The 25,047-nt window shown below is 37.9% G+C and overlaps 2 protein-coding genes across 2 annotated transcripts; both read left to right on the forward strand.

Moving 5' to 3' along the window:
- The first annotated feature begins 1,034 nt into the window (after positions 1-1,034).
- Positions 1,035-19,720, forward strand: LOC103507883 (far upstream element-binding protein 1). The gene is made up of 13 exons (XM_026822636.1): positions 1,035-1,149; positions 2,112-2,377; positions 4,419-4,589; positions 5,509-5,556; positions 6,849-6,986; positions 7,837-8,043; positions 8,557-8,746; positions 9,548-9,705; positions 10,347-10,699; positions 10,957-11,017; positions 11,213-11,428; positions 11,944-12,234; positions 19,602-19,720. The coding sequence occupies exons 1-12, from the start codon at positions 1,035-1,037 to the stop codon at positions 12,190-12,192; spliced, it is 2,172 nt and encodes a 723-aa protein (XP_026678437.1). The 3' UTR covers positions 12,193-12,234; positions 19,602-19,720.
- On the forward strand, positions 15,848-24,790 carry LOC103507884 (collagen alpha-1(I) chain-like). Its single transcript, XM_026822637.1, has 7 exons — positions 15,848-15,912; positions 16,103-16,163; positions 21,890-21,954; positions 22,498-22,536; positions 23,090-23,374; positions 23,630-23,690; positions 24,560-24,790. The coding sequence occupies exons 1-7, from the start codon at positions 15,848-15,850 to the stop codon at positions 24,788-24,790; spliced, it is 807 nt and encodes a 268-aa protein (XP_026678438.1).
- Positions 24,791-25,047: the final 257 nt, after the last annotated feature.

Genomic DNA, 25,047 nt, shown 5'->3' on the forward strand with positions numbered 1-25,047 from the left:
TTTTTTTAGAATCCCTTCAAAGGTATCCCAAACTGACAAAACATATGCCAACATATGTGAGGATTTCTCCCCAAAATGTTTATAATAGCTAGCGTGCCCAGAAAACATCAAAGTATAGGTACATGTGTGGATGATGATTTGATGAATAGTTAAAAGTAATTATAATAAAAACTAACTCAGTCATCATCAACAATGCCAACATATGTGAGGATTTCTCCCCAAAATGTTTATAATAGCTAGCGTGCCCAGAAAACATCAAAGTATAGGTACATGTGTGGATGATGATTTGATGAATAGTTAAAAGTAATTATAATAAAAACTAACTCAGTCATCATGTCATCAATTATAAATACCTACCTAATTATTTAAGAAAATATCTAAAAGTGATGCACCTCACTCCAGTTCCAGGCCTGTGATGTAATGACAGATTATGTCATGATGTCATAATGAATGAGAAAGTTGTTTGTATTTCTATTTCCTACATTTTTTATATTTACATTTTTTTCTCTAGGATGTACCGTAATCCCGTACCGTAATTATTTTTCCAATATGGCGGCTAAAAAGAGCTTTTGTGACAATAATCCCATGTATCAGATAATAGTTCCAATTTTGATAATCTATTTTCTGTTTGTATAGAGTTTTACTGGGTGATGGTTTGAAGAAAAGCTTTTTAGTCATCATGTCATCAATTATAAATACCTAATTATTTAAGAAAATATCTAAAAGTGATGTACCTCACTCCAGTTCCAGGCCTGTGATGTAATGACAGATTATGTCATGATGTGTAGTGTGTCAATGTCAGGTAGTAATAAAACCCATCCCATGTATCAGATAATAGTTCAAATTTTGATAATCTATTTTCTGTTTGTATAGAGTTTTACTGGGTGATGGTTTGAAGAAAAGCTTTTGAGTAGGTCTTGAATACAGCTTGACATCAGTCATGATTATGATATACATACAAAGACACACAGTATACTTCTTGTCATGCATCTGTCATTATTGTACACATTTTGAAAATTTAAAAGCCACAGAGTATGTTGGTGGCGGTAGCAGCATCAACCGGTATTCCAGGAGGTCTCGGATCCCCTGGACTCAATGGACCCGTCAGCACTGAAGACATCAAAGTGCCTGACAAAATGGTTGGCCTGAGTGAGTACTGGGCAGTTCCCCATTTTTTTTATTTATATATTTACCTATTTGACATAAATATCCAGTGTAATTAGGATAGTTTACATAATTAATAAGTAAATTGGGGAAACATCATAGTTTTGTAATTATTGGAAAGGGATAGAAGACAAAATGACATTGAAAACCGTTTGCAAGATGGACTGCATGCACATTACATACTTGTGTTTAATGAAGAATTCATGGATCCACCAGAATACTAGAAAAATTACAAGAAAGAAAGATTCGTGTAGGTACCTATCTTGTCTAGGGTCCTAAAAGTTTCGTAAGAAGTGATTGAATAGTTGCATCAGACCTACCTAGGTGTGCAATGTATAAATACCAAAAGGTATAGGTACTCCTTATTCATACTACTAAATGGAACTAAAAAGTCCTGAACAAACCTAAATAAGTTTGTAAGTTCACTTGGTGGAAATATGCAAGTACCCACAGAACTGAACTGACAGTAGTCACTCTGCAAAACCTCGAAATTCCCTCTACTTTTGTCGCAATAGTTGCATCAGACCCTAAAAATCGACTTGTCAAGAGTGGAAAAAGTTCACGCGACGACGCGACGTTATGGGGAATACACTTAGGTTGTGTTTAAACCTAGATTGCCAGCCTAGTTAGTTTTTGGTTGGTTATGTAGCGAGCGCGTCTGCCTTGCAAGCACTAGGCCGCGGGTTCGTTTCCCGCCCGGGGCGGATTTTATCCTGAACAGATAATTTTCGTTCTCGGAACGGCTGGCTTACTCTTATCCAGTCTTTCTTGGGGTATTTTATTTATGTGAAATGGAAATTTTTCCTAATCCAAAATATTCCACTGTGGTCACTTTTTTTATCCCCACTGCGTTAATCACACCAAGAAGTATCTACCTGGAAAAGAAAAGAAAAAATCTTTCTTCCTTAAAGTTGTAATAATGTTCTGTTGTTTTCTTTGTTCCCCAGTTATTGGTCGTGGGGGTGAGCAGATCACACGACTCCAGGCTGAGTCTGGGTGTAAAATCCAGATGGCCCCCGACAGCAATGGCATGCCTGACCGCATGTGTACGCTCACAGGGAACGCTCAAAGCATAGCCCGTGCTAAAGACCTGATTGGGTCAATTATCAACCAGCGAAGCCGAGACAAGGGACCACCTGGTGGGATGGATGACATGGGGGGCATGGGAGGAATGGGGGGAGGAGGAGGAGGTGGCGGTGGTGGTATGGCCCATGTGAGTAGTCTGAAAATTTAACTTTTTTTATAATTCTATGAAGATTTTAATGAGAAAACACAAAATGATAATGTACATGACTAGTCAAAACCCATTGCTTTGCTCTGGATTATAATTCTATGAAGATTTTAATGAGAAAACACAAAATGATAATGTACATGACTAGTCAAAACCCATTGCTTTGCTCTGGATTTCTGCTAGTAAATCCTTAAGGCATGGCCGTTCATGTCACTCATCCATTTAGTGGTCTTGCTCGACGTAGCTTAACAAAAACGAACCGGAAAATAGCCTATAACCTTCACAGGAGTGCAAGCAATAAGTTGACAAAGTTTCATAGCAATCGGATGAGTGGTTTGGCCAGGCATAAAGTTTGAACACACACACAAACATTCATTTTTATATATTAGATGAGGGGTGAACCTATTTTTATTACATAGGTATCTAGTGTTTGGTGATGGACCAGATTAAATCTGACTTAAAAGCACAACTGTTAAGGCCCTCTCTTCATATGCAATAAGTTCTGAGTTTAAAAAAAAAAAAAAAAAAACAAAAGAGAAGTTTTGTCTACAGGGCCCTGATGGGATTTTCCCCCCTTGTAGCAGGGTTGTGTTTTTCCAATACCTTTAATAGCATTTTATTTTACACTTAAGATATAAGCCTTTCCTTTTTTTTTCTAAATAAATAACCATGTACCTATAAATAACAAATTTTCCATTGTCTGTTTCTTATTTCAGCATGCCAAGAACCTTGTTTATGAGCTGATTGCAGAGAAAGAATCACAGGTTAGTGAAATACATACTTGGTCCACATGTTGAAGAAAAGAATGGTCTAGCTCTGTCCAAATTTTTGGGATAGAACAAATCATTATAAATAATGTTATAATATTTAAAATCAAACAAAGTTATCAGCCTTAAACTATTGCTTTTAACTCACCATACCAAGAAATCAAAGACGCAGGACATTATTATTCTTAATTCAAGACTCAGGACATTAAGTATTATTCTTAATTCAATTCTATTTATTTTTCCCCCACTTATAGAATTTCAACAATCGAGGCGGTGGCAACAGGGATAGACGGAACAATGACAACTTTGGCAACATGCGAGAATTCAATGAGAATGGAGATGGACGTGGAGGTATGGGAGGTAACATGGGAGGTGATCCAGGTCAGAAATGATACCATGTTAAGGTGGTCTCTTTCTGATCCCTTGTGTGTCACATCCATTTTAGTTTGAGACTGTTGCTTCTGAAAATTTAACCTTTTTTTTATAATTCCATGAAGATTTTAATGAGAAAATACAATAAGATAATGTACATGACTAGTCAAAACCCGTTGCTTCGCTCTGGATTTCTGCTAGTAAATCCTTAAGGCATGGCCGTTCATGTCACTCATCCATTTAGTGGTCTTGCTCGGCGTAGCTTAACAAAAACGAACCGGAAAGTAGCCTATAACCTTTCACGGGAGTGCAAGCGCAATAAGGACAAAGTTTCATAGCAATCGGATGAGTGGTTTGGCCAGGCATAAAGTTTGAACACACACAAACATTCATTTTTATATATTAGATGAGGGGTATGAGGGGTGAACCTATTTTTATTACATAGGTATCTAGTGTTTGGTGATGGACCAGATTAAATCTGCCTTAAAAGCACAACTGTTAAGGCCCTCTCTTCATATGCAATAAGTTCTGAGTTTGAATACCAACAGAGGCATGGAATAATGTGATAAGAGGAATTTATATTAATAAAATAAACATTTCTCTGTTTTGACAGTTATTTACCTGAACATTGAATGTTCCAATTTTTACCTCCTGGTTTGTTCACTAAATGTCCACAGCTTGAAATCATGATCCCCGGACCCAAAGTAGGACTCATCATTGGAAAAGGAGGAGAAATGATCAAACAGTTGCAAGAGAAATCCGGTGCTAAGATGGTGATTGTTCAGGACAACCCAGGCCAGGAGTCAGAAAAACCTTTGAGGATATCGGGAGAACCACAGAAAGTTGAGGTTTTACCTCCTGGTTTGTTCACTAAATGTCCACAGCTTGAAATCATGATCCCTGGACCCAAAGTAGGACTCATCATTGGAAAAGGAGGAGAAATGATCAAACAGTTGCAAGAGAAATCTGGTGCTAAGATGGTGATTGTTCAGGACAACCCAGGCCAGGAGTCGGAAAAACCTTTGAGGATATCGGGAGAACCACAGAAAGTTGAGGTGAGTGACATAGGATATTTTCATTATTGGTATGTCTGTAGGTCTGTAGTGTATTGATATTTTAAGGTTTAACCTCAATAAATGAAATGAAGTCAGCTCCCATAGCGTAGTGGTCACTGCACTCGTCTTGCACGCGGGAGACCCGGGTTCGATTCCGGGCGGGGTCAAGAAATTTGTATCATGCCAATGATTGACCGTGACTGGCTGTTGGAGGGCCCACTCAGCCTTGTGAGGAAAATGAGTAGCTATGACATGTAAATGCATATAGCAACCGGTGCCAGCGTGGTAGGTAAACATTGGATGTTGGGATTATTGAGATATTGGGAAAAATCCTACAATACTGCAGTGAGCACCAAGTGACATAATAACATAAAGAAATTGCAATTACATTTACAATAAATGAAACGAGAAGTTTTGTCTACAGGGGGCGTAGTGGTCACTCCACTCGTCTTGCGCGCGGGAGACCCGGGTTCGATTCCCGGCGGGGTCAAGAAATTTGTATCATGCAAATGATTGATTCCGTGACTGGCTGTTGCGCAGGGCCCACTCAGCCTCGTGAGAAAAATGAGTAGCTCTATGACATATAAATGCGCATAGCGACCAGTGCCAGCATGGTAGGTAAGCATTGGATTTAAGGATTATTGAGATATTGGGAAAAATCCTACAATGCTGCAGTGAGCACCAAAGTTGGGACATATAAACACAAAGAAATTGCAATTATTACATTTACAAAATAACACAGAAAATAGTTCCTGAAAAGTACTAATGCGTACTTACTTATATAGTAAGAAAGACACTGTTTAAGTTATAAAAATAAACCATCATCATCATTATTATTATTATCTTTCCTTTTTTTTTGTAAATAAATAACCATGTGCCTATAAATAACAATTTTTCCATTGTCTGTTTCTTATTTCAGCATGCCAAGAACCTTGTTTATGAGCTGATTGCAGAGAAAGAATCACAGGTTAGTGAAATACATACTTAGTCCACATGTTGAAGAAAAGAATGGTCTAGCTCTGTCCAAATTTTTGGGATAGAACAAATCATTATAAATGTTAGAATTGGCGGGGCGGAGCGCTACCGCGCTCCTTAATATTTAAAATCAAACAAGGTTATCAGGCTTAAACTATTGCTTTTAACTCACCATACCAAGAAATCAAAGACTCAGGACATTATTATTCTTAATTCAAGACTCAGGACATTATTATTCTTAATTCAAGACTCAGGACATTATTATTCTTAATTCAAGACTCATAATTTCTAGGCCCAAAGAGTTTTAGAACGGAGGCCAGCTAGACTTACTTCAGTGCCCAGTGGGCCGAATATTATCGAGACTCAGATGAAAGCTAAGGTGTTTGTTTAATTAAAGAAATTATATCATATAGATATCTGCCCAGAATTTCTAGGCCCACAAGGGTTTTAAACCTCCAATCACTGTGATGCAGGTTCTTTGTCTTACTGACACGGAAAGTTGGATTTTTTGAAAATAGGTTTGATAGAGGGAACTGTAGTGCTAAGGTTACTTATCGTCCCGAAATCGAAGAGAGAAGAAAGACAGGATAGGAGTAAGCCAGCCGTTCCAAGAACGAAAATTATCCGTTCAAAGATAAAATCCGCCCGGGCGAGACTCGAACCCGCGTCCCTTGTACTTTTTAAACAGAAAATTTACCGATTTATTGTATGATGTTTTTCATTGCAGAAATGGTACCCTTGTTTTAGAGAGTACTCCTACTTGAATAAAGACAGTGATTTTCTCAATCGCAATTTTTGTGAAGTTCGAATAAGTGCCTGCATCCAATTTCAATGAATTTCACTGTCTAAATCTACTTTTTTCTCTTCCTTTATGACTGGTGTTTTCATTCTTCTTCTTAACTTGTGCTTTCTTTATTATTTTTCCTGACGCTTTAGATTTTATTTTACACTTAAGATATAAGCCTTTCCTTTTTTTTTCTAAATAAATAACCATGTAAGTACCTATAAATAACAATTTTTCCATTGTCTGTTTCTCATTTCAGCATGCCAAGAACCTTGTTTATGAGCTGATTGCAGAGAAAGAATCACAGGTTAGTGGTCTAATGGTCTAACTCTGTCCAAATATTTGGGATAGAACAAATCATTATAAATGTTATAATAATTAAAATCAAACAAAGTTATCAGCCTTAAACTATTGCTTTTAACTCACCATACCAAGAAATCAAAGACTCAGGACATTATTATTCTTAATTCAATTCTATTTATTTTTTCCCCTACTTATAGAATTTCAACAATCGAGGCGGTGGCAACAGGGATAGACGGAACAACGACAACTTTGGCAACATGCGAGAATTCAATGAGAATGGAGATGGACGTGGAGGTATGGGAGGTAACATGGGAGGTGATCCAGGTCAGATGGAGGTGAGTGTTACAACTTCAATTAAAATAGGGTAGATAGATTTTTTTCTTAGAGGTTTGATAGAGAGAACTGTAACTGCTAAGGTCTCATCATCCCGAAATCGAAGAGAGAAGGAATACAGGATAAGATAAATTTCGCCCCGGGCGGGGATCGAACTTTGCGACCTAGCGCTTACAAGGCAGGTACGCTACCAACCAAGCTAACTAGGCTGGCAAGAAACAAAGCTTAAGTGTCAAGGTGTGACAAGCTATTGATACGAGAAGGTGAGACGTGAATTGAGAGATTATGCTGAATACTGAGTTTCAAGTTTCTTTTTCTCATCATAAAACTGCTGAGTATTAAATTGCTCAACAAATTCAATAGCTGTGAGCTACATTCTTTTCTAATCTTGCCCCTCATTTCTCCCCTTCTCATCCGAAGAGAGAAGGAAAACAGGATAAGATAAATTTCGTTCCGGGCAGGGATCGAACTTTGCGACCTAGCGCTTACAAGGCAGGTACGCTACCAACCAAGCTAACTAGCCTGGCAAGAAACAAAGCTTAAGTGTCAAGGTGTGAAAAGCTATTGATACGAGAAGGTGAGACGTGAATTGAGAGATTATGCTGAATACTGAGTTTCAAGTTTCTTTTTCTCATCATAAAACTGCTGAGTATTAAATTGCTCAACAAATTCAATAGCTGTGAGCTACATTCTTTTCTAATCTTGCCCCTCATTTCTCCCCTTCTCATCAGGTGTGCGTACCGAAAGCTGCAGTGGGCGTGGTGATCGGGAAAGGTGGTGACATGATCAAAAAGCTGCAGAACGAGACCGGAGCCCGCGTTCAGTTCGTGCAGATGAGAGTCTTCTCATCAGGTGTGCGTACCGAAAGCTGCGGTGGGCGTGGTGATCGGGAAAGGTGGTGACATGATCAAAAAGCTGCAGAACGAGACCGGAGCGAGAGTTCAGTTCGTGCAGATGAGAGAGGATGATCCGTCGGATAGGAGGTGTATGCTGAGCGGGAGTCCGGATCAGGTGCAGGAGGCGAGGGCTCGTATTGAGGAGCTGATTGACAGTGTCATGGATCGGATAGGAGGTGTATGCTGAGCGGGAGTCCGGATCAGGTGCAGGAGGCGAGGGCACGTATTGAGGAGCTGATTGACAGTGTCATGGTACGTGAATAGAAAATAGAATAGAATATACCCTGTTTGTACTGCCAGAATAAGACCGGGGCCCGTCACACAGTGGAAATGTAGTCGCCTGAAAAAACATACCTAAGAAAAAGATAAGACTCTCTGAAAGGCCGCTATATTAGACTCGTGTAGTCTTTGTCTGTCATGCCATGCCCATCCTGTAGTAAGTCTCTCATCAGATGAGGGCTAGCCCCTAACAGCTTGTTAACTTAACAGACCTGTTAAGCCTATACAAATCAAATGGAACTTAACAGGTCTTGTGGAGACTGAAAAGATATTGGTGAAATCCACTGTAAGCCTCGGAGTGAACTTTTTTGTGTATCACAAAACACCCACTTTTTTTATATATATAAAAAATTGTCCCAACAAAATGTTCTCATACCATCTCATTGTTTGGTTCAAGAAGCGAGACAGCGAGTCCGGACGAGGCAGAGGTCGCGGGTTCGATAACCGGGGCGGTGGCGGAAGAGATTTTGGCGGCAGAGATCGGGATGGGCGGCGCAATGAGTTTGGAGGCGGTCGGGGCGGTATGGACATCCTGGAGGAGACGGTCAGCATACCTGCCGGCAAGTGTGGAGTCATTATTGGAAAAGGTGAGTTATTTGTTTGGTTGTTTGAGGCGGTGGTGGAAGAGATTTTGGCGGCAGAGATCGGGATGGGCGGCGCAATGAGTTTGGAGGCGGTCGGGGCGGAATGGACATCCTGGAGGAGACGGTCAGCATACCTGCCGGCAAGTGTGGAGTCATTATTGGAAAAGGTGAGTTATTTGTTTGGTTGTTTGTTTTTGTTTTGTTTTTTAATCTTGTTACAGGTTTTTAGTGCTATACTTCGAGAATGGGGTGCAATAGGCCTACATACTGGACTCCGCACACAGGAATTTCGTCAGAAAAGACCCCTGTTTCAATGTTATGTAGTGTTAGACTTGATATTTTTTTTTGTAGCCAGCCTAGATACCTTGGAAGGTTGCCCACTTGTCTTGTAAATGTTAGGTCGCGAGTTCGATTCTCGCCCGGGGCAAACTTAATTCTAAACAGAGAAGGTTCTTTCTCAGAAGGGCTGGTGTTCTACCTATTCTTCCGGGACGATAAGACATCTCTTATTAAAATTTTCTACAAACTTTTTTTTTTCTTAATAAAACTTTTTTCTCATAAAAAAGTATTGATTATTTTTTATTCAATATCTTTCCCCCTCGCGAACCAGGCGGAGAAACGATTCGACAGATCAATCAGCAAACGGGAGCCCACTGCGAAATCGACAGGCGAGTTCCTCAGAACGGGGACTATAATAAGACATCCCTTGTCAAGTTCTCTCTACCAAACTTCTTTTTTTTTTCTCTCATAAAAAAGTATCGAAGTACGATTATTTATTCAATTCCTTCCCTCCTCGCGAACCAGGCGGAGAAACGATTCGACAGATCAATCAGCAAACGGGAGCCCACTGCGAAATCGACAGGCGAGTTCCTCAGAACGGGATTGAGAAGACATTCATTATACGAGGCACCATAGACCAAGTGGAAGATGCCAAGCGAGTTATGTCTGAGAAACTGGGCATGGTAAGTAAAGTACTAAGTAGCCCCATGCGTCCGTAGCGAAGCGTAGGTTAGACTTGAATGATGAATTTCGGCAAAGTACACAAAGAAAGTTGAATAAAAAAAAAAGTAAAAAAAAAATCTTTTTTGGAAGCCCTCAAAGACTGCGCTCGCTTTCTGTAGTTTGGAGGTTTGGTTAAATAGTTAAAATTGTCGATCGGTTTTTTCGAAGAGTAGGTAGGTCAGACTTGAATGATAAATTTCGGCAAAGTACATGAAAAAAAAAGTAATAATAAAAAAATATTATTTGGAAGTCCTCAAAGACTGCGCCCGCTTGCTGTGGTTTGGATAAGATAGTTAAAATTGTCGATCGGTTTTTTCCGATCGTGTTCCCGCACAGGCCGTTAGTTGTCTCTTCTCTTTGAGTCTGACTAATCCAGATGAGAAATATTATTTTAACTCTAAAGAAAGTTGAATAAAAAAAAAAAAAATCTCATTTAAAAATGGTCGATCGGTTTATTCCGATTGTGTTCCCGCACAGGCCGTTGGTTGTCTCTTCTCTTTGAGTCTGACTAATCCAGATGAGAAATATTATTTTTACTCACTTTCTTCCCTTGAGTGTTATGCATAGTTAACAAAACATTTCTTTTTCTTCCTGTTTGCAGGACATTTGCAGTCGGGGACCACCAGGTGGGGGCAATGATAACGGTCCCCCTGGGGGTCTGAGCGGGTATCCGCCCCTGATGGGCAGCATGGGAGGTAACGCGGGACCCAACGGGCCAGGAGGTCCATTCAACGGCCCAGGGCCGGGCGGTCCCGGGGGCCCTTGGGGTCCGGGCCCCGGGGGGCCAGGCCCTCAGGGAGGCGGTATGTATGGAGGCCCAGGGCCGCAGTCTCAACCTCAACAGCCGTGGCAGCAACCCAGCATGCCTGATCCTACCCCTGCCCCGGCCCCAGTACAAGTCAATCCTCAGACGGGACAGCCGGACTATAGTGCACAGTGGGCGGAATATTACAGGTGAGATATAATAGACATAAGGGTGGGTCGCGCCGACATACGGCCGAGTGTTGTATGTGCTGAGGCGCGAGAAAAAAATGTACAAGTTGGGACACACATCACTGCACTAAGTCCAAACGTGTGAGTGAGAACGAGTTATTGCTCGTACATAATATGTTGCACAGTATATTACACAGGAAAATTTACCGGCTTCTATTCTTAAAATTATTACGAATATTCAATGTTCCAATATGTATTATGTCTTTTTTATGTTCCAGATCTCTAGGGATGCACAAGGAAGCTGAGGTTATCGAACAAACGGCTCAATTACAAAAAGAAGTAAGTATACTGTATCACACACACAAAAAACCCACCTAGATTACCTAGGTCCTAGAGGGTTAGAGCCCGTTCCCACCTGTCGTTCGGTAAAAAAAAGAGTCGTGTCTAGTGGGCACACATTTAAATTACTCTTATTTCCCCCCTTACTTCTGCAAATATTGCAAGAAAGCTATTTTTTTCATTTTTTCCCCGCAGCAACAAGGCGGCATTCAAAGGCCGGGCGGACCAGCAGCCCCTGCGGCCGCTGCTCAGCCAACACCAGCCCAATCCAGCGGCCCTCAGCCAGCACAGGGCGGTGCGGCAGCTCAGAACGGAGGCCAGCCGGACTTCAGTGCCCAGTGGGCCGAGTACTACCGCTCGATAGGCAAGCACAAGGAGGCCGAGGCGATCGAGGCTCAGATGAAAGCTAAGGTGAGTGGAGTTTAGTTAATTTCTCCTAGAAATCATAGAGCCCAGATATAATTTCTAGGCCCAAAGAGTTTTAGAACGGAGGCCAGCTAGACTTCAGTGCCCAGTGGGCCGAATATTATCGAGACTCAGATAAAAGCTAAGGTGTTTGTTTAATTAAAGAAATTATATCAGATAGATATCTGCCCGGAATTTCTAGGCCCAAAAGGGTTTTAAACCTCCAATCACTGTGATGCAGGTTCTTTGTCTTACTGATACGGAAAGTTAGATTTTTTGAAAATAGGTTTGATAGAGGGAACTGTAGTGCTAAGGTTACTTATCGTCCCGAAATCGAAGAGAGAAGGAAGACAGGATAGGAGTAAGCCAGCCGTTCCAAGAACGAAAATTATCCGTTCAAAGATAAAATCCGCCCGGGCGAGACTCGAACCCGCGATCTAGCACTTACTAGGCAGACGCGCTACGAACCAAGCTAACTAGGCTGGTCGGAAAGTTATAACAATTCTTAATTTTGTTCTCAGCAGCAAGCGGCAGCGCAGCAACAGCACGTCCCTCAAATGTCACAGCAGCTTCAACCCGGCATGGGTTCGGGTCCCGGGGGAGCAGGAGGCTATAATGCTCCAGGCGGGTACGGTGGTTACCCCGGGGGCCCGGGAGGCCCCCAACCAGGTGGCTTCTATAACGGTCCAGGCGGAGGACCACAGCCCGGCGGTGGGTTCCCGGGAGGGTATCCCAGCGCCTATGGGTACGGGGGATCGCATGACAACTGAGACAAGGAACCAGTCCCCCCGACCCCAGCAGCCACTTCCGAGGTAGGACTTTGTCCGGTAAGTCAACATTTTTCGCTCATTTTTTTGACCTCTAAAGGGGGTTTTTTAGTTCCTAAATTATTTCTTCCTTGATTATTATTTTTATATTTTTTAATTCAAATTTAACTCAAAATCCTCAGTGAAATGTTTTTTTCCCCTCGAAAAGTATTTAAGTAGTACCTATGTACCTACCTATACCTTTCACCCCCTGAAAATATAAGTTGTCTGAAATATATTTCACATCGTCATCCAACTATGATGACTTGATGACTAATGGCGTTTTAACATCTATTTGTTGAAAATTTTTGCTTTGTCTTTGTGATAATTATAAGTAAGTTGTCAGAAATATATTTTACAGCGTCATCCAACTATGATGACTTGATGACTAATGGCGTTTTAACATCTATTTGTTGAAAATTTTTGCTTTGTCTTTGTGATAATTATAATTATAAAATTTATGTAATGGTTCCCGTTCCCCCCCTTTTTCTTTTCTTTCTGTCTTATGAAAACCAATGTGTACTTATTCTTCCTTTGATTTCTTATGTTCTCAAAATTTTAAAACTTATCTCGAAAAGTATTTAAGTAGTACCTACCTATACCTTTCACCCCCTGAAAATGTAAGTTGTCTGAAATATATTTTACAGCGTCATCCAACTATGATGACTTGATGACAAATGGCGTTTGAACATCTATTTAATGAAAATTTTTGCTTTGTCTTTGTGATAATTATAATTATATAATTTATTTAATGGTTCCCTTTCTCCCTTTTTCTTTTCTTTCTGTCTTATGAAAACCAATGTGTACTTATTCTTCCTTTGATTTCTTATGTTCTCAAAATTTTTATAACTTATCTTATCACTGCCTATTGAGATGTCGGAACTATCTGAATATTGAAATAGATCGGGTGTCGTTTTATATGCAATTTTTTGTCCCTATCTTCTCTTCATTATTGGTATTTTCCTTTAAACTTTTCTACTTGTGTAAACACATGTTTTATAAACACTTTTATGCATTCTTTTGAATTGTATTAACATTTCTGTTAAGAAAGGTTGGCTTAGAGAGCGACTCTGCGTTTTCAATGATCTTTCGGGGAGTCCAATGGACACAGGACATTAAGGTTAAATATTCCGAATTTTCCTTTACCCTCTTGGAAGTTTTAGTTTCGCTTTCGAGTCACCAAACGGTTCATTTATCAAATCTCTTCTTTGATATACAATGTTTTCGAGGAATATCACCATGCGAATTTCAGGTCGTTTTTACGGCGTAAGGGTGATTGTCCCATGGAAGCCATTATACGATCACTTACAAAGGTTATTCGCGCGAACTATAACTTACGAGTACTATTATAGCTTCTTGCCCATGGAAGCCATTATACGATCGCTTACAAGGTTATTCGCGCGAACTATAACTTGCTATTATAGCTTCCATAAGTTCTCACTATGAAAGCCTGTAAGTTGCGCTAAGCTTCAACGCCGTCGTTTGTAATTTCTTCCTAAAGTCAATAGCTCTTAAAATATCTCATATTTCCTACTTCTAGTTTGGTTGTCTATTGAATTTCATTTTTACTCTCAAGTCATGAGTTTCCCACTAGTACTACGTCATTATTACGGTATCAAGTTATTTGGAAAATTGGAAATATCTCACCCTTGATTATTCTTATTATCTATCTATTTATTTTACATTACTTTCGTTCCCAAATCACTCTTTCTACATAGCTTATGGTCTGATGGACAACCAACTTTTTATTCTAAAGCCATAGTAAAAAATGGCGCCCGATTATGGAACCTTCTTATTTTATGTATTTCCCTCTTACTCTCTCTCACCTTGATGTTTTCGTGAACTGATTTGGTTAAGTTCTTATAACCTCTGAATATGACTGATTGAACTTGAAATTTTCCAAAGTTTCTCTGTATGTATTTTCGGTAGGTAATACAACTTTGACTCTGTGTATAGATATTTTTGTACCTATATGAAATGTTTGAAATGAGCTTCAAATTAACACTGAACTGGTGGTGGGAAGAACATTGGTAAGTAATTGAATTATTTGTACATGCTGTTTGTCGATAATTGCAAATTGCCGATTGTATTACCATTTTCCTTCACACACTTGGAAGTTTTAGCTTTGCTTTCGGGTCACCAAACGGTTCATTTATCAAATCTCTTCTTTGATATACAATGTTTTCGAGGAATATCACCATGCTAATTTCAGGTCGTTTTTACGGCGGAAGGGTGATTGTCCCATGGAAGCCATTATACGATCACTTACAAAGGTTATTCGCGCGAACTATAACTTACGAGTACTATTATAGCTTCCCTGAACTGGTGGTGGGAAGAACATTGGTAGGTAAGTAATTGAATTATTTGTACATGCTGTTTGTCGATAATTGCAAATTGCCGATTGTATTACAATATTTAAACTCATTTTTTGCATGCGCATAGACGTTCTTAAATAGAAAACAAGATAAATGGGCCCATACCTAAAGGAATTAGGATTAAATCTGCGACTATCAACCATGACTTTTAGACGATATAATATTATTTCTGTTCACATACTTTTTGTTGAAATGCGAGTTTAGGAGACGGGAGTAGGAATTTTGTATTTTACTTAGAAAACCTTTTTGCATGGAAAGAGCTTTACACCTTTCTTGTTGATTTTCATTTTGTTATTTTACTATCTATTTTTGAACTGTTGAAATTTTGCATGTCATGAAAATACGGATATCCACGTAAAAAAGGCCTACAAATATTTTGAAATGGGAATTTTCCGGTGGGCGTTTTTATAATTTTCAGACAAGTTTTGCCCCAATGATCAAAAGATTAAACTGATTTCGTACTGAACCCCTGTAAATTGTAAATTTTATTTATTGTAAATACAAACCAAATTGGTATCTTACATTGTCAATACAGAGTTAGAGACAGAAAGAAGGTAAGTTATTTTACTATCTATTTTTGAACTGTTGAAATTTTGCATGTCATGAAAATACGGATATCCACGTAACAAGCTGGGCCCGTCCCTCCGGGAATTTTTTAGCCCGTAGTTTATTCGATCGTGATTAGAGAAAATCAGTACCTTAAATTATGGTAAAGTCGACTATCTTCGTGCATACCTGGATATGAAATAAACGAAAAACCCTGACCAAATACCTCTCTACGTTTTTGTGTTTTCTTTGAGACCTTAATTAACGCCGTCGTTTGTAATTTCTTCCTAAAGTCAATAGCTCTTATAATATCTCATATTTCTTACTTCTAGTTTGGTTGTCTATTGAATTTCATTTTCATTCTCAAGTCATGAGGTCATGAGTTTCCCACTAGTACTACGTCATTATTACGGTATCAAGTTATTTGGTTAATGAATTATTCACATTTTTATAAATATCTATAGGATTATTATTATTACAATATGTTTAGTTAAATTTTTTCCCTTCATCTATTGAGTATGTGTTTTGTATTTAAATTCTTGAACAAAGCGTTCTCTTTCTTAATATGAATGATAGCGTGGAGTATAAAATAATTGTTCAATTGGACTCTGCAATATGTTTAGTTAAAATTTTTCCCTTCATCTATTGAGTATGTTTTTTGTATTTAAATTCTTGAACAAAGCGTTCTCTTTCTTAATATGAATGATAGCGTGGAGTATAAAATAATTGTTCAATTGGACTCTGAAGTGTTGGATGTGCTGAGGCGCGAGAAAAAAATGTACAAGTTGGGACACACATCACTGCACTAAGTCCAAACGTGTGAGTGAGAACGAGTTATTGCTCGTACATAATATGTTGCACAGTATATTACACAGGAAAATTTACCGGCTTCTATTCTTAAAATTATTACGAATATAAGTTCTAATATGTATTTTGTCTTTTTTATGTTCCAGATCTCTAGGGATGCACAAGGAAGCTGAGGTTATCGAACAAACGGCTCAATTACAAAAAGAAGTAAGTATACTGTATCACACACACAAAAAACCCACCTAGATTACCTAGGTCCTAGAGGGTTAGAGCCCGTTCCCACCTTATAGCTTCCATAAGTTCTCACTATGAAAGCCTGTAAGTTGCGCTAAGCTTCAACGCCGTCAATTCATGCTGTCCAGTCTCAATATTTTTTTCCAATAATGAAAATTGCGTGGAGGAAAATTCATTTTATTTAATAAAATTGTTATTTGACGTGTACTGTATTCCAAAGTTGATCGTAAGATCTATATGCTCCACTTTTCAATACCCCTTTCGAGAGTCAGTATGGATTCATGCTGTCCAGTCTCAATATTTTTTTCCAATAATGAAAATTGCGTGGAGGAAAATTCATTTTATTTAATTGTTATTTGACGTGTACTGTATTCCAAAGTTGATCGTAAGATCTATATGCTCCACTTTTCAATACCCCTTTCGAGAGTCAGTATGGATCTTGAGTTTCAATGTTAGCCTCCCAGCTTGACCTAAATATTTTCTAACGACCAATTCGCAATTAGTTGATTGGGGGGTTTAGGTAGTTCATTGGACACTAATATATTTTGACAAAGTCTGCCTATTCTAATGATTATTGATTCTCAAAGGACCCATATTTCAAGGACGCTTCGTTTTAAGCTCGTATAAATCAAGTTGAATTTCGAGATTTATTTGCCCAACACTTAAACCATTTGTTTACTTGAAAATCAAAATAACGGGTGTCTCGAATTTGGTCCTTTGGGAGATCCTTTTTTTTGCTATTGTGGAACACTTAAACCATTTGTTTACTTGAAAATCAAAATAACGGGTGTCTCGAATTTGGTCCTTTGGGAGATCCCTTTTTTTGCTATTGTGGTTTATTTTGAACGTATTCTTTTCTTACCCATTCTATTCAGATAACTAGGCCCGTATCACAAATAGGAAAAAAATAACCCTAGTAAATTACATGTTTCCGATTTGTGATACGACCAACAACTCTTAGAAATTTGGGTACCTGTATCAAGAAAATTGATTAAAATCAAACCTAAAAGATCCGTTCTTCCCTTGAGTATACATTGTTGGGAATGTTTCCGATTTGTGATACGACCAACAACTCTTAGAAATTTGGGTACCTGTATCAAGAAAATTGATTAAAATCAAACCTAAAAGATCCTTGGCGGTGATGCCCTTGTACTTTTTAAACAGAAAATTTACCAATTTATTGTATGATGTTTTTCATTGCCGAAATGGTACCCTTGTTTTAGAGAGTACCCCTACTTGAATAAAGACAGTGATTTTCTCAATCGCAATTTTTGTAAAGTTCGAATAAGTGCCTGCATCCAATTTCAATGAATTTCACTGTCGAAATCTACTTTTTTCTCTTCCTTTATGACTGGTGTTTTCATTCTTCTTCTTAACTTGTGCTTTCTTTATTATTTTTCCTGACGCTTTAACACTACAGACAGTAGGTCGTTGGCGCCATATTTATTTATTTTTAACCACTCACATTTAAACCCTTATTTGTAGAGTTTAAAAATTTCTCTAATTCATGAGGGGATTTTTTTAACTTAGTTGTTTTTTTATTATGTGTGATAAATAGGTACTGTTTATTTTTGTTTCTTCAGGGCCAGATGACCTTTTGGCCAGTTCCGATGAATTTTCTGAAAATTTCTCTAATTCATGAGGGGATTTTTTTAACTTAGTTGTTTTTTTTATTATGTGTGATAAATAGGTACTGTTTATTTTTGTTTCTCCAGGGCCAGATGACCTTTTGGCCAGTTCCGATGAATTTTCTTCTCCTCTTGCACGTCTCCCCTTCCCTATTCAAACTGTACATTGTTGCACATACCTTCGACAAAAAGAAAGAATACGAAAACGCCTTTGATTTTTTTTTTTTTTTTACATATCGATTTGGTTTGAAAATTTGTTAATTTGACTCGAGCGAAGAAGACATATTGACTGTTAATGGCGTGAAGGAACCCTGGAAACATTATTGCTATTACTATGGTCAACTTGGAATCTTATAAACAATAAGCTATGAATCTAGGTTGTGGAAATTGCCTACCCACCTGAGGGTTAAATCTTGAAAGAAGTGTTAGACACCAGTAAATTTAATTTCTAAACAGTGCTTAACACTTCTTTCATCTTATGTAAGTGTGAAAAATACTACTTATGTAGGTACCCATGATTTTATTGGACTTGCAATTAACATGCCTACTTACATATTTGAAATTTTGCTATCTATTTGATTATTGGATCTCTTTCTTGTGCATTTTTTTGCTATCGCCATGTACATTTTATGTAGTTTTTCTCTATTCTTTAAATTTTATTAATTAGCTACAATCACTTCGAGAAGGTTTTGTACATTTTATGTAGTTTTTCTCTATTCTTTAAATTTTATTAATTAGCTACAATCACTTCGAGAAGGTTTGAGATAATACCATCATGCGTGTAACACATCTTTAATTTTATTTCTTCGATTTTAATTTAAAATGCTATACTGTGAATCGCCATGTACTTACATTTTATGTAGTTTTTCTCTATTCTTTAAATTTTATTAATTAGCTACAATCACTTTGAGAAGGTTTGAGATAATACCATCATGCGTGTAACACATCTTTAATTTTATTTCTTCGATTTTCATTTAAAATGTTATACTGTGAGTTGATATTTTGTTCAAAATATGTGTGATATTATTGGAATTTTTATAAAAATGCAAAAGACGAAATAGTACATTTGGTGATGTGGTAGGTAAGTGTTCACAGTGCCCTATGTCTTTGTAATTAACACTTATACCTTCTCTTCGAGCGCCCATATAAAATTGAACCTTTGTTGACATTTCCCCCCTTTTTCTTTTCTTTCTGTCTTATGAAAACCAATGTGTACTTATTCTTCCTTTGATATCTTATGTTCTCAAAATTTTAAAACTTATCTTATCACTGCCTATTGAGATGTCGGAACTGTCTGAATATTGAAATAGATCGGGTGTCGTTTTATATGCAATTTTTTGTCCTTATCTTCTGTTCATTATTGGTATTTTCCTTTAAACTTTTCTACTTATGTAAACACATGTTTCATAAACACGTTTATGCATTCTTTTGAATTGTATTAACATTTCTGTTAAGAAAGGTTGGCTCAGAGAGCGACTCTGCGATTTCAATGATCTTTCGGGGAGTCCAATGGACACAGGACATTAAGGTTAAATATTCCGAGATGAAACAGCAGACTTGCTTATGGAAATGACAGCTGTGTGGGGAAGTGGGATTTGGACACCTATAGGACGATGACTGGGGAGAGAGGAAAGCCCTGTTGTAAGCAAAAGTGTCTACTGACAAAGGTAACAGTGGTAAGTCAAAGCAAAATGGTAAGTGGGTTCTCTGCTATGATTTCAATTTCTCCTGTACATTTTTATATATTTTTCGTCCGTTGCGTATGTTTTGTATGTGTTTTCAGGTTCGCTCGAAATTGTAATAGACAAACATGTAAACTCTGTGCTATGTGCTGAACCCCCTGTTGCAATGTTATTAGGTTTTTAGGCACATGCATTGTCTTCTCTTCAAATGGACTCGGACTTTAATACTATAACTGTTTTTTGCTTCTATTTCTCTTTTTAATTTTCACATTATATAGATTTTAAATTTAGGATTTGTAAGGTTTTTTGTCTTCATTTATTTGATAGAATATTATATGCCCCTCTATTACATTATTTCTGTGCTATGTGCTGAACCCCCTGTTGCAATGTTATTAGGTTTTTAGGCACATGCATTGTCTTCTCTTCAAATGGACTCGGACTTTGTGCTATGTGCTGAACCCCCTGTTGCAATGTTATTAGGTTTTTAGGCACATGCATTGTCTTCTCTTCAAATGGACTCGGACTTTAATACTATAACTGTTTTTTGCTTCTATTTCTTTTTTTTTTTAATTTTCATATTATATAGATTTTAAATTTAGGATTTGTAAGGTTTTTTGTCTTCATTTATTTGATAGAATATTATATGCCCCTCTATTACATTATTTTTCTATTGTATTGTTTATATTTTGCTAGCGGTACATTTCATCGTGCGAGTATTTCGTAGCAAGTGTTTGGAGATGACTCTTGTGACGTAATCCTGCTACATGTGCTGCTAGCGATACACATGAACATTATTTACCTCTCCCCCTTTTTCAACTACCAGATTTATTTGTTATTTTTAAGTAAATTGCCCTTATTATGTCTAAAATAGAGTGTGTAGCATTTATATGTTTAGTAATATTTTTATTGTCAGTCAATATTTAAGTAAATTGCCCTTATTATGTCTAAAATAGAGTGTGTAGCATTTATATGTTTAGTAATATTTTTATTGTCAGTCAATATTGAAAAATAACCTTCACATAAATAATTTAACAAATGTCTTCTAAGTTTTATTAGAAATTTTGTCAGTCCTGATATTACAAAGCTTTCATTCTCAACACTTTGTTTTGTAGAAAGAGTGACATGGTGGTGATGCATTATTTTTGACATATCCTATTGCTGTTTAGTGACATCTAATAAGGACAAATTTGACATATTATTAAACAAGAAAATTGGAAATATCTCACCCTTGACTATTCTTATTATCTATTTATTTTACATTACTTTCGTTCCCAAATCACTCTTTCTACATAGCTTATGGTCTGATGGACAACCAACTTTTGAAATTGGAAATATCTCGCCCTTGATTATTCTTATTATCTATTTATTTTACATTACTTTCGTTCCCAAATCACTCTTTCTACATAGCTTATGGTCTGATGGACAACCAACTTTTGTAAAGGAATTAGGATTAAATCTGCGACTATCAACCATGACTTTTAGACGATATAATATTATTTCTGTTCACATACTTTTTGTTGAAATGAGTTTATTATCATTCTTGATTTGATTTTTTGAATTTACTTTCATGTAATGATTTAAAATCAAGACTAAAGCCCGTTCTCCCTTTATTCCCAATATAAGGCTCAAGTCACCCATCCATTTATTGGCCTTGCTCGGTGTAGCTTAACATAGGTGACGCTTTTTTGCATGCGCATAGACGTTCTTAAATAGAAAACAAGATAAATGGGCCCATACCTAAAGGAATTAGGATTAAATCTGCGACTATCAACCATGACTTTTAGACGATATAATATTATTTCTGTTCACATACTTTTTGTTGAAATGCGAGTTTAGGAGACGGGAGTAGGAATTTTGTATTTTACTTAGAAAACCTTTTTGCATGGAAAGAGCTTTACACCTTTCTTGTTGATTTTCATTTTGTTATTTTACTGTTATTTGGTTAATGAATTATTCACATTTTTATAAATATCTATAGGATTATTATTACAATATGTTTAGTTAAAAAATTTTCCCTTCATCTATTGAGTATGTGTTTTGTATTTAAGTTCTTGAACAAAGCGTTCTCTTTCTTAATATGAATGATAGCGTGGAGTATAAAATAATTGTTCAATTGGACTCTGTATTTCCTTGGTTATACCCCCTTTTTTTTTTCATTTATATATTTACCTACCTATTTGACATAAATATCCAGTGAAACTAGGATAGTTTACATAATTAATAAGTAAATTGGGGAAACATCATAGTTTTGTAATTATTGGAAAGGGATAGAAGACAAAATGACATTGTTTTTAACTCACTTTCTTCCCATGTATGTATTTTTACTCACTTTCTTCCCTTGAGTGTTATGCATAGTTAACAAAACATTTCTTTTTCTTCCTGTTTGCAGGACATTTGCAGTCGGGGACCACCAGGTGGGGGCAATGATAACGGTCCCCCCGGGGGTCTGAGCGGGTATCCGCCCCTGATGGAAAGATTCTAATATGAATCTATTAACAATACTAGTATAATGATACCATGTTAAGGTGGTCTCTTCCTGATCCCTTGTGTGTCACATCCATTTTAGTTTGAGACTGTTGCTTCCTTGGTTAATCAAATAAATCTGTTACCTATGAAATTTATTTTTTATATCGAAAACATAGGGAAAAGTGGTCCTACTGGTGTGATTAAAATTGAGAACTCAAATGTACCTAATACCAAATTGACAAACAAACTTATGAGTAGATTTATAATTTTGCATAAGATATAATAAAAATTATAGGGGCTCTTCTTTTAGTTCTTAGATTTTAATATTGTTCATTGTTATTACATAAATTTCCATATTTTTTTCTTTAGTTATTAAATCTAACGTCGGACACAAATGTTATTTCTATATAGGTACTCTGTAATTTCTTCAATTTCATATTAAAACCCCTTTGATTTCCTGTTTTTTGTGTATTTCTAAATTTTGCTGTTTTCTTGTTCCTCTTGTTTTGCAATGTCTGTTATTTTCCACAGCTATTTGATGTACAGTGGAACATTGAATCATGATGTCAGGTAAGGGGAAAGAATTGTTTTTCATTTTGTTTTAATTTCACTTTGGTCTCCTTTTATGTCGATATTTTTGTTTCGCCCCCTTCCCCCATGATTCTTATAGTGTAGAAACATAGAAATATTTTCTTCCAATGTCCAGGACAAATGGAGTGCCTACACATCTGCGGGTTGCACCTATCTCTTTTAGCTTTTGTTTTTCCTGGTATGAATTAAAAGTCAGATGTGACGAACTTTATTCTTTGATTATTTTCTTCATGAATTATGATACTTTCAAACTTTACCTTATCTACTGTTTATTTTTGTCTCTTCAGTTTTTCCGTTTTCATGGATTGCCACATAACTAGTATGTAAGTTTATGCGTCTGAAAAATCGGTAATTTTTCACTGGAAAAAAAGGACCAAAAATAGAGGAATTTCAAAGAATAAACATCATTAATTTCTTCCCGAGTTCATTTTGTTGATGAAAATTTCAAAGTAGGACCAAAAATAGAGGAATTTCAAAGAATAAACATCATTAATTTCTTCCCGAGTTCATTTTGTTGATGAAAATTTCAAAGTACGCCCCTGATGGGCAGCATGGGAGGTAACGCGGGACCCAACGGACCAGGAGGTCCATTCAACGGCCCAGGGCCGGGCGGTCCCGGGGGCCCTTGGGGTCCGGGCCCCGGGGGGCCAGGCCCTCAGGGAGGCGGTATGTATGGAGGCCCAGGGCCGCAGTCTCAACCTCAACAGCCGTGGCAGCAACCCAGCATGCCTGATCCTACCCCTGCCCCGGCCCCAGTACAAGTCAATCCTCAGACGGGACAGCCGGACTATAGTGCACAGTGGGCGGAATATTACAGGTGAGATAATAGACATAAGGGTGGGTCGCGCCGACATACGGCCGAGTGTTGTATGTGCTGAGGCGCGAGAAAAAAATGTACAAGTTGGGACACACATCACTGCACTAAGTCCAAACGTGTGAGTGAGAATGAGTTATTGCTCGTACATAATATGTTGCACTGTATATTACACAGGAAAATTTACCGGCTTCTATTCTTAAAATTATTACGAATATTCAATGTTCCAATATGTATTATGTCTTTTTTATGTTCCAGATCTCTAGGGATGCACAAGGAAGCTGAGGTTATCGAACAAACGGCTCAATTACAAAAAGAAGTAAGTATGAGTGTTGGATGTGCTGAGGCGCGAGAAAAAAATGTACAAGTTGGGACACACATCACTGCACTAAGTCCAAACGTGTGAATGAGAACGAGTTATTGCTCGTATATAATATGTTACACAGTATATTACACAGGAAAATTTACCTACTTCTATTCTTAAAATTATTGCGAATATTCAATGTTCTAATATGTACATATTATCTTTTTTATGTTCCAGATCTCTAGGGATGCACAAGGAAGCTGAGGTTATCGAACAAACGGCTCAATTACAAAAAGAAGTAAGTATACTTTCAAAGTAAATTTGTATCCTTATCGTAAATTCTAAGGACCCCATACCTTTTGGAAAAGTTATCGATTTTTCGATTACGTATTTCCATTCTTATTTTTGTTGAAATTGATTTATACAGAAGGTGAGTATTGAATATTATTGTCATGTAGTGCCTTTTTATTATGAACCAAAATTCATGCTCGTTCCCACCTGTCGTTCGGTAAAAAAAAAGTGTCGTGTCTAGTGGGCACACATTTAAATTACTCTTATTTTCCCCCCACTTCTTCAAATATCGCAAGAAAGCTAACTTTTTCATTTTTTTCCCCGCAGCAACAAGGCGGCATTCAAAGGCCGGGCGGACCAGCAGCCCCTGCGGCTGCTGCTCAGCCAACACCAGCCCAATCCAGCGGCCCTCAGCCAGCACAGGGCGGTGCGGCAGCTCAGAACGGAGGCCAGCCGGACTTCATGTTCCCACCTGTCGTTCGGTAAAAAAAAAAGTGTCGTGTCTAGTGGGCACACATTTAAATTACTCTTATTTCCCCCCTTACTTCTGCAAATATTGCAAGAAAGCTATTTTTTTCATTTTTTCCCCGCAGCAACAAGGCGGCATTCAAAGGCCGGGCGGACCAGCAGCCCCTGCGGCCGCTGCTCAGCCAACACCAGCCCAATCCAGCGGCCCTCAGCCAGCACAGGGCGGTGCGGCAGCTCAGAACGGAGGCCAGCCGGACTTCAGTGCCCAGTGGGCCGAGTACTACCGCTCGATAGGCAAGCACAAGGAGGCCGAGGCGATCGAGGCTCAGATGAAAGCTAAGGTGAGTGGAGTTTAGTTCATTTCTCCTAGAAATCATAGAGCCCAGATATAATTTCTAGGCCCAAAGAGTTTTAGAACGGAGGCCAGCTAGACTTCAGTGCCCAGTGGGCCGAATATAATCGAGACTCAGATGAAAGCTAAGGTGTTTGTTTAATTAAAGAAATTATATCAGATAGATATCTGCCCAGAATTTCTAGGCCCAAAAGGGTTTTAAACCTCCAGTCACTGTGATGCAGGTTCTTTGTCTTACTGACCCGGAAAGTTGGATTTTTT

The sequence above is a fragment of the Diaphorina citri genome, unplaced genomic scaffold (genome assembly GCF_000475195.1).
Source record: "Diaphorina citri unplaced genomic scaffold, Diaci psyllid genome assembly version 1.1 scaffold348, whole genome shotgun sequence".
Lineage (NCBI taxonomy): Eukaryota > Metazoa > Arthropoda > Insecta > Hemiptera > Psyllidae > Diaphorina > Diaphorina citri.

Excerpts from the sequence above, each read along its gene's own strand:
- LOC103507883 (XM_026822636.1), top strand. The coding sequence starts at position 1,035 with ATGTTGGTGGCGGTAGCAGCATCAACCGGTATTCCAGGAGGTCTCGGA. Across the intron at positions 10,700-10,956 it reads CAGTGGGCGGAATATTACAG|ATCTCTAGGGATGCACAAGG; the intron begins GTGAGATATAAT and ends TTTATGTTCCAG. Across the intron at positions 11,429-11,943 it reads AGGCTCAGATGAAAGCTAAG|CAGCAAGCGGCAGCGCAGCA; the intron begins GTGAGTGGAGTT and ends TTTTGTTCTCAG.
- LOC103507884 (XM_026822637.1), top strand. The coding sequence starts at position 15,848 with ATGAATGATAGCGTGGAGTATAAAATAATTGTTCAATTGGACTCTGAA. Across the intron at positions 23,375-23,629 it reads CAGTGGGCGGAATATTACAG|ATCTCTAGGGATGCACAAGG; the intron begins GTGAGATAATAG and ends TTTATGTTCCAG. Across the intron at positions 23,691-24,559 it reads CGGCTCAATTACAAAAAGAA|CAACAAGGCGGCATTCAAAG; the intron begins GTAAGTATGAGT and ends TTTTCCCCGCAG.